This window comes from Bos indicus, chromosome 9 (genome assembly GCF_029378745.1).
Source record: "Bos indicus isolate NIAB-ARS_2022 breed Sahiwal x Tharparkar chromosome 9, NIAB-ARS_B.indTharparkar_mat_pri_1.0, whole genome shotgun sequence".
In the NCBI taxonomy this organism is placed as follows: Eukaryota; Metazoa; Chordata; class Mammalia; order Artiodactyla; family Bovidae; genus Bos; species Bos indicus.
In genome coordinates, this window is record NC_091768.1 from 88,610,070 (window position 1) to 88,619,135 (window position 9,066).

Consider the following 9,066-nt stretch of genomic DNA (forward strand, 5'->3'; position numbering starts at 1 on the left):
ATTTGAGATTACAGGCATGGAATTCAATTTCTCATTTTACTGTTTATTACTTGTGTGGTGGTGGGTTAGTCGCTAAGTCATGTCCACCTCTTGCGACCCCATGGACTAGCCCGCCAGGCTCCTCTGTCCATGGAATTTTCCAGGCAGTAATACCGGAGTGGGTTGCCATTTCCTTCTCCAGGGGATCTTCCTGAACCAGGGATCAAACCTGGGTCCCCTGCATGGCCGGCAGATTCTTTATCAACTGAGCTGCCAGGGAAGCCTCTATTACCTTTGCAGCCTTGGGCAAATGACTTCACACCTCTGACCTTCCATCATGTTCCTTGTAACATGGAAATTATAAAAGTACCTACTTCATAGGGTTTGGGGAATGATGGAAAAAAGTAAAGGGAATTTACTTTTACATTGGAAATTCCCCTTTGGTCCAGTGGTTAGGACTCCACACATGTACTGCAGCAGGCACAGATTCTCTCCCTGGTTGGACAGCTAAGTGCAGCCAAAAAGAAAAAAAAAAAAGTAATAAGAAAAAAGTAATGTTTGTACAAAGCCTGGCACATAGTAAGTTCTCAATAAACAACAGTTCTAGCTGGTAAAGTAGACCAGCTGGAGAACAGGAGTTTTCAAACCATGCTCCAAGAGCACTTTTACCAAAATGTGTCTTAGGGGTAGTCAGCAGCCTGTCACTGGACCCATCCACACCCACTGTCCCCTTCAGCCAGAGGGGCTCATCTTTGTTGGGCTTCGTCATCAAGATTTGACTTAGAAAAAAAGGTTCACAGGTCACTATTTGGGAGTTATGGTGTCTTGCGGGACCATGGGGGGATTTCCTTTCCTTGAACAAAGATTGAAATAGCAGATGGTGGATATAAAATGATACGTGTATATATAACCCAAAGTTACATGGGGCTGAACTGAATTATAGAGTTAATTTATGTCGTTGGATGGACATTGTCCGGAGTGATCACACTGCAACATGGCTAATGATGTAATCTCTTGTTCTCTCCCCTAGATGAGCACCATGCCAGGACTGCCGACTCGGCCCTGCTTCTACGACATAGATCTTGATACAGAAACAGAGCAGGTTAAAGGCTTGTTCTGAGTGAGCGAGATTTTCACAGGACCCGATTCAGGTAGGCTCTTGGGCTTTTTCCTTTTTCTTTCTTTCTTTGTTTTTTGTTTTTTTTTTTTTTTTGCCCCTAGTTCAGATCTCTTTTTGTTTTATTTTTCTTATATTTCCTATGCAAATGGTCTGATATGTAATTTCCTCACTTGGTTACTGTGAACCCATTCCTAGCTACAGTCATGACCAGGGTCACTCCTGGGTATGGATATGTTTTTAGATGGGCAGCTCCTTGGTTTGCCTGGATTCGATTCCAATGAACGTCAATCATGCCATCTCTGAGTATAGATTTAAGACGTCTCTTGCCCTGACAAAGGAGTCCTGTAAACTCATTACTCTTTTTCTAGAATTAGAACTAATATCTTCTGTCATCAACTCCACCAACTGTACCTTATACCACACATCTCTTAGTCCAGAGTTAGAAACATGTGATCAAGGACTCCGGTGTGTTTCTTTCCTGGGGTTGCCATAACAGTGTCACAACTGGGCGACTCAAACAACAGATGTTTATGCTCCCACAATTCTGGAGATGAGAAGTCCAAAGTCAAGGTGTCATCCAAAGGCCGTGCATTCAGATTCTGGCAGAACCCTTGCTGGCCTCTTCCTAGCTTCTGGTGGTGGCCATCCATCCTTGTCATCCCTCTGTGTCCTCCTTGTCTTTTCCCTAAAAGACACCAGGCACATTGAATGGCAACCCACCCTAACTTGATTTTATCTGCTAAGACCCTATTTCCAGTTAAAGTCACTGTCATAGGTACTAGGTCAGGACCTCAGTGTACTTTTGCAGGATACAGTGTAACTCATGGCACTGTCACACAGCAGGTGGTTGGGCTCTTATAACACTGGAAAGATTCAGAGATGGGACAGATCTTCTAGCTCCAAGGGTCCTGTGAGTCACAGGAAAGGACAGGGCAGCAGAAATGAGAGCCCTTGATGACTCACCAGCCACACACTGTGGAGGGTTGGGCTTGCCTTGGAGCTGGCTGAGGCAGCCCAGGGCAGGAGGGAGTGCGGGGCTTTGGTTTCATTCACGTCTGCCCCTCTGTCCTACGATCATACCTGCTGACTTCTGCCCTGGCTTCCCACCGTGAAGAACACCCTCCTAATTCTCCTCCCTAGAAAACTCTCCATCAGAAGTTGAGAGACCTGGAGCTGCTCTTCCCCACCCATGTATCAAACACATCCTCAGCGTATTCTCAAGATGCTTTCCTTCCCCGCAAACACCCCATTCCTTCTCCCACTCCCTCCAGTTCCTGGTCCTTAGCCCAGTACCCTTCCCTCTTGCCAGCATATTCTGAGCCTTCCGGATGAGCTTGTTTGACCTGAAGACGCTTCTTTCCAGCTGTCCCTGAGTTATGCCCTAAGCCAGTCACACAGGACTCAACTTCTGTTTGTTTCACCTGTTGTATAGTCTCTTAGTCGAGTCCGACTCTTTTGGGATCCCATGGACTGTAGCCCGCCAGGCTCCTCTGTCCATGGGATTCTCTGAGCAAGAATACTGGAGTGGGAAGCCATTCCCTTCTCCACGGGATCTTCCTGACCCAAGGACTGAACCTGTGTCTCCTGCTTAGCAGTGGATTCTTTACCACTGGGCCACATGAGAAGCCTCGTTGTTTCACTGCCAGTAGTCAACACGGGGAATTTGTTTGTTTTTGTTTTTTGTTAAGTCTCTGCTACTGTTACACTGAAGACTTAGGCTAGGATGAGCAAGGTAAAAGACAAATTAATACGAAGTTTGGGATTTGGGTTGTGTGTGTGGCGTTCAGGGTTGTCCATGTGTGTTTTTTGCTGAGGAGTGAGAGCTGTATTTAGTTTTAACCATAACCGCCCTTCATATCCTTGTCATTACTGATGAAGAAAACTGCAGAAAATGACTAAGGGAGGCTGATTTAACAGAGAAGCCCATAAACTTGAGCTTTGATAACGACAGTTCTTTTGGTCTTTTGATACAATGGTGCATGTGTATGTGTGTGAAGGCCTGGGGTTTCCCAGCCAGGCCTTGGGGAACATCACAGTATCATTTCTCTCAAACTTTGTGTTGACCCTGTCCAGACTAATCTCTCCTGTCATGTCAACCCATCAAACCATATTTCTGCCACTTAATTGTTTTTCCCCAGAACAAGAATGTGCAGTCCTTTTCTCTCTCTGGGACAGTTCTTTTTCAGTCTCTTGGTCCATTTTTATTTGTTCTCCACATAGGTCATGTAAACCTAATTATTCCTTAATTATTGCAGTTAAGACTCAGGTAGTGCCAGACAGCACGTGCTCAGCTTCCCTTGCACCTGCACTGAAGCCCTGGTGTCCTCGTTCCCTTGACAGGTGTCCCTGTGGACTTTAAGTAAGGACTGAGCAGAGGTTTGGGGTCAGGACACTGGCCTGTGGGGATTCCCTCCAATGGGCCAGGCATTGTGTTAAGTACCCCTTGCAGGCAGGTGTTGTCCCGAGAACTTAGATCCTTCCTGTGGTCACTGAGGGGGGAAGCTGAGGGATGACCCTGATTCACCAGACGGCAGGGGAATCGTATTGCCTTTCCACTCTCAGCCCTACCTCTTGCTCCACAGCTGTATCAGGAATTGCTTCACCATCCCAGGTCACGAGTCACGCTGGCCCCAACACCATGCGATGGGTAGTAGTGTTAGGTCAGAGTTACGGAAACTCTGGCTCAGAAACATCAGCCACTTGCTCGGGTCGCACAGCTGCTGCTGCTGCTGCTGCTGCTGCTAAGTCACTTCAGTCGTGTCCGACTCTGTGCGACCCCATAGACTGCAGCCCCCCAGGCTCTGCTGTCCCTGGGATTCTCCAGGCAAGAACACTAGAGCGGGTTGCCATTTCCTTCTCCGATTCATGAAAGTGAAAAGTAAAAGTGAAGTCGCTCAGTCGTGTCTGACTTTTAGTGACCCCATGGACTGCAGCCTACCAGGCTCCTCCGTCCATGGGGTTTTCTAGGCAAGAGACCAGAGTGGGGTACCATTGCCTTCTCCGATCGCTCTTCTTACTCTTTGCAAAATGTGTTGCAGACGTGACATGTCCCATATGGAATAAGCTTCTCCTTTCTTCCCTTCCACTTCCTCTCCTTCCCTGTTCATCTCACCTTCCAGGAAAAGGTGAGACTTCCTACAATCGAGAGGTGTCAAGAAACCACCACAATTTGAGTTCTTGATTCTTCTTTCCAAACTTTCCCTGTCATGCTTTTGCCATTGTCAGAATAAGGGCATGATTCATTCTTTTGGATGTTACCAAATGGAACTAATTAAAATAAGTTGTTTATCCCAGTGAAACTGATCCTGTGACGTTACTGGTCAGTCTTTTGTTAGAAGATGACTGACTTTGAGGGTTTCACTCCCCACCTCCTTTGGATTTCTTGTTTTGAATCTTTATCATATTTCTGAGTCTTGGCAGGATTCAAATGAATTCAAGAAAGCAGATTTCCTAAAGGATTCAGACACTCCCTTACCTCATTCTGATGTGCAAAGTTATGATTAGTATGGAATCAAATTGACTCTGGGCCTGCCATTATTGTTTTTCTTGAATTGCACATGCAGAAAGGAGTATAATATTAATACCAGTTCATTTTCTTCCCCAAACTCTCTTTGGAGCAGAAAGTTTCAGTGATGTTTAATAATCATAAATTAATCTTGATTGGCTGCTGCCTGCAAGCTTTCTGTGGACAGAGTCTCTTATCCCCAGACTGTAAGCCATAGAGTTTCGGGGTTTCTTAGGGTTGCTCCTGAACTCTATGATTTTAATCCTGAAACTGTCTTTTCAAGAAGCAACTCAAAAATTGTTCCTCATCATTGTGTTTCAAGAAAAAGGTCTTCAGTTCCTCACGTGAAGCCATCCTTGGAGTAGAGTGAGCCCCTGTTTTTCACTCCTAGGCAGGAGCCAAAATAGGCTGGAAGCCCAAGCTACTTAAATAAAAGATTGTGATAATTAAATCTAAGGTGACATCTGTAACATCTCTGAAAGATGGTGATAATTAACTCTCCCCTGTCTAACTGAAAGGGAATGTTTTGAAGCTTGACAGCTGTGAGATTCTTAATTAATTCGCTTTTAAAGGAAACTTTTCCAGGGGAACAGGGGGTCTAATAATCTTTTTTTTTTTTTTAATAAGGCATGGAAAATAGTATTTCTGAAAACTCTGGAAACATGATTTTTCTAATAACTTTAAATCTATATGTGGCTAATATATAAGAAATTCCTGGTCAATGAAAAAAGAAAAGTTTCAGTTATGACATTAGTTATAATTGACTACTTGATTTATAAAGGTTAGAACTTGTAAAGTAGAGGAAAAGTTTTAACTAAATGCTATGAACCTGAAATCCTCTCCATTTCACTGAAGCCATTTTTTAATCAGACATTCAGACTGGTTAATAAGCACCCAGTGACTGTTAGACACCCTAACTAATAAGAGATGCAGAGTTGCTGCTCCTGCTGCTAAGTCGCTTCAATCATGTCTGACTCTGTTGCGACCCCAGAGACGGCAGCCCACCAGGCTCCCCCGTCCCTGGAATTCTCCAGGCAAGAACACTGGAATGGGTTGCCATTTCCTTCTCCAATGCATGAAAGTGAAAAATCAAAGTGAAGTCTCTCAGTCCTGTCCGACTCCTAGCGACCCCATGGACTGTAGCCCACCAGGCTCCTCCATCCATGGGATTTTCCAGGCAAGAGTACTGGAGTGGGGTGCCACTGATGCAGAGTTAATTCTCCCAATTCAAAAGCAAATCTCAAACAAATCATGATGCAAAAGATTCTAAATTTGTCACCTTTCAGCTTTTAAAAATTGTCAAAATACGTCAGCATCAACTTTACAAATACTATTGAGGCTGAATTTTCATTTTTATTTTAAAGTCGCATTGGTAGCATATTTAACTTTAACCTCTGTTATTCAACAATGGGAACCAATAAAAGATGGTTTTCAGCAAAGAAAAGCCAAGAGCCAAGTGTTATTACCAGTAATTGATATAAGGGTGTGTGTTGTGTGTGCTTAGCACTTGATCATGTCTGACTCTTTGCAACCCCATGGACTGTAGCCCTCCAGGCTCCTCTGTCCATGGGGATTCTCTAGGCAAGAATGCTGGAGTGAATTGCCATTCCCTCCTCCAGGGGATCTTCCCAAACTCAGGGATCGAACCCAGGTCTCCCACATTGCAGGCGGATTCTTTACCGTCTGAAATTTTCTTAGCTAAATAAAGAAGAGAGAACAACTCCTTTCCTCTATGAAATTGTGTGTGCGCGTCCGCATGCGTCTTTTATCCCCAAGACTGCTGTAGCAGATACTTGGTGGTTTAAAATACCAGAAACATATCCTTTTGTGGTTCTAGAGGCTAGAAGTCTGAAATCAGTATTAGTAGGCTGAAATCTGGAGCTTCCTGGTTGACACAAGTCATAACCCGCCTGCCAATGCAAGAGATGTAAGAGACGATGATTCCATCCCTGGGTCAGGAAGTTCCCCTGGAGAAAGAAATGGCAACCCACGCCAGCATTCTTGTCTAGGAAATTCCACGGACGGAGGAGCCTGGCGGGCTACAGTCCATAGGGTTGCACAGAATCAGACACGACTGAAGCGACTTAGCACACACTCACAGGCCGAAATCAAGGTGCCAACAAGGCCACGCTCCATCCAGCAGAGGCGCTGGGAAAGAATCCCTTTCTTGCCTCCTGCATATTCCTGCGCCTGCCAGCAGTCTGTGTCTCGTGGCCATGTCACTCCAAGTTCTATTTTCCAAAGGATGTCTTGTTAAATAAACTTCTAAAATTGTTTTTTCCCCACTGAATAAACACCAGACAACTGATTCATTCACACCTTCACTCTTGCATTTCTGGGTTTTTTTAATGCATAATCAGACTTTCTATACCCACCCTTTGAGTTTTCTGAAAATATGGAACCACAGAGTCTAAGCCCCTTTAAATACTAAGTCATTGTGTAGAGGTCACGTGGTTAATCCAAGGGTCTTCCTCCAAGCCCACCCTCATCCCCGCCACCCCCACAGCACAGTATCCCTCTTCCCTCCCCAGGAGTCACTGTGCCTCCCGTCTGGGGTCGCCAGAGCCATCGATGTGAGGCTGGCATGGCCCTGAGTGAAGAGGCAAGGTTTGCACCAGGGAAACTTCCCTTCCTAACATCAAAAATATTTTTATTTTGATAATGTTTATTATGCTTGCATTCCTCCTGTTTTCTGTTTACTTCCCTGACTTGAATCAGGCGTTAGAGGAGTATTTGGAGTTCCTCGTCCCCTGCCTTCATCACGGTCTTCTGTTCTGAAGCTAGTCAAGCATCCTTTCTGGCTCCAGACCCTGCACTCAGCCGTGGGAGGCCGGCTCGCTGTATTCCAGCCGAGTTTGAACTCTTGGCCCAGTAGATAAATTCCTCCATGTATAAATTCAGATCAAAGGCCAAGTGCTTATATTTACATTTCTCCTGGTGAACACTTTTTTTTTTTTAAACTTAGGTGTTTTGTTTGTTCTTTTTAAAATGTGGTTTGATCACTTCTTTTCCTGAAAGACTGCAGGATTTACAGTGGCAGAGAGTCTTAGCATCCTTTGTGAGAAAACAGCAAAGCTTTAACAGTAGTAAGAAATTCCAGATCCACTCACTTCCATTCTTGTCCTAGAGGAATTTTTCAGACTGTGCTTTTTGAGCCTATGATAAAAGCGAAACTGAAATCCAAGGCAACAGGCTTCCTAATCTAAAATCCTGGGATGTTCCCGTTCAACAAGATCCTAGAAACTTGTAGATCCCAAATTTAGAAGTCAGAGGATTTCAGCCATGGCCCCCAAGCAAAATCTCTTTGGAAATTCAGAACTGCAACCTGCCATGTTCATGCTGGCTCGATCCTAAGTGATGCAGAATCGGATTCTCCACTGCTCCTAAGTAAAAAGACTCCAAGTGATCCCAGCCTTGTCTTATGAATAGAATCACTTATCTGCTCTCAAATTTTCTTGGATTCTTCAGCTTTAGAGCTATAACATATGAACAGTTTGACACCAGAGGAAAAGGCCATTCTTAAACCACTGAAATTTTTTTTTTTTTTCTGTCTTTCAGGCTCCACAAATGCAAACTATTCCTTGCCTTTTTGCTGCAGTTGGAGAAGAAAGTGAATTTGAAATATGCTGTTACGCAATGCTGGGGAAATGGTGAAATAGGCCAAAGATTTATTCTTCGTTCAAGACAGATTCTGTTTGCAACAGAGTCTAGCATTCAGGAAAAGGACCTCCCCCAAGTCTTGAAAGAAGCTAATTTATTTTCTATTTCTGTAGAGTTTACATGATTTCCCACTGCTTACACTTTAGAACGTTTATTTTATGGGGGCTGAGGGATTAAAAGAGTGTGAATGAACAGGTAACATTTTCCATGATGGAGTTTTCTATTTGGTCTTTGAACTGAAAATAAACATGTATGTAGAAAACCAACCAGCATGTTTTCAGCGCCGGATAAAACTCCCTGCTCTCTAGAGGTAGCTATTCATGGTGGGGTTGTTACCTGACACCGATTTCCTGGAAAATTGTTAATGCAACCAGAGCTTTATAAACATACCAAGGGGAAAATAACAGACAGAGAAATATCAGGTCAGTTATGAAATCTTCTGACCGCTGGCAGGTCAGATAGCCTTTGGAACAAAGTGCATTTTATATCCAGAATGACTTTGAGTGTCGGGGAAGTTTGCATCACTTACCTAAAAACTAATGGGTTTATGCTGGTTTCTTCCACCGTTGAGTGAATCTCAATGGCCGTTAAGCTCCCGAAGGCCTATAGGGCAAGCGAAGTGATTCTTTAAGGTTGGGTTGGCAAATGTTTTTCCATTTGTCCCATCCTTAAATTGGGCTAAAGAATGTTCTATGGCCTGTTTCTCCCCTCCCGGGAGTTCCTGACCCTTTCCTGTTTCCATTTTTTTTCCTACAATAATATAAAATTATATAAAAGTTAAGACAAAACCAAGGATTCAGGA

At 44.1% G+C, this 9,066-nt stretch overlaps 1 protein-coding gene across 2 annotated transcripts in view; it reads left to right on the plus strand.

The window, feature by feature from the left end:
* MTHFD1L (methylenetetrahydrofolate dehydrogenase (NADP+ dependent) 1 like) overlaps nt 1-8,530 on the plus strand; it is a 181,866-nt gene extending 173,336 nt beyond the window's left edge. For both annotated transcript variants that reach the window (XM_070796373.1, XM_019966947.2), the window contains exons 27-28: nt 1,010-1,130; nt 8,163-8,530. In XM_070796373.1, the coding sequence (XP_070652474.1) occupies nt 1,010-1,099 (90 nt within the window). In that variant the 3' untranslated portion in view covers nt 1,100-1,130; nt 8,163-8,530. The remainder of the gene's footprint in view (nt 1-1,009; nt 1,131-8,162) is intronic.
* The last annotated feature ends 536 nt before the right edge of the window (nt 8,531-9,066 follow it).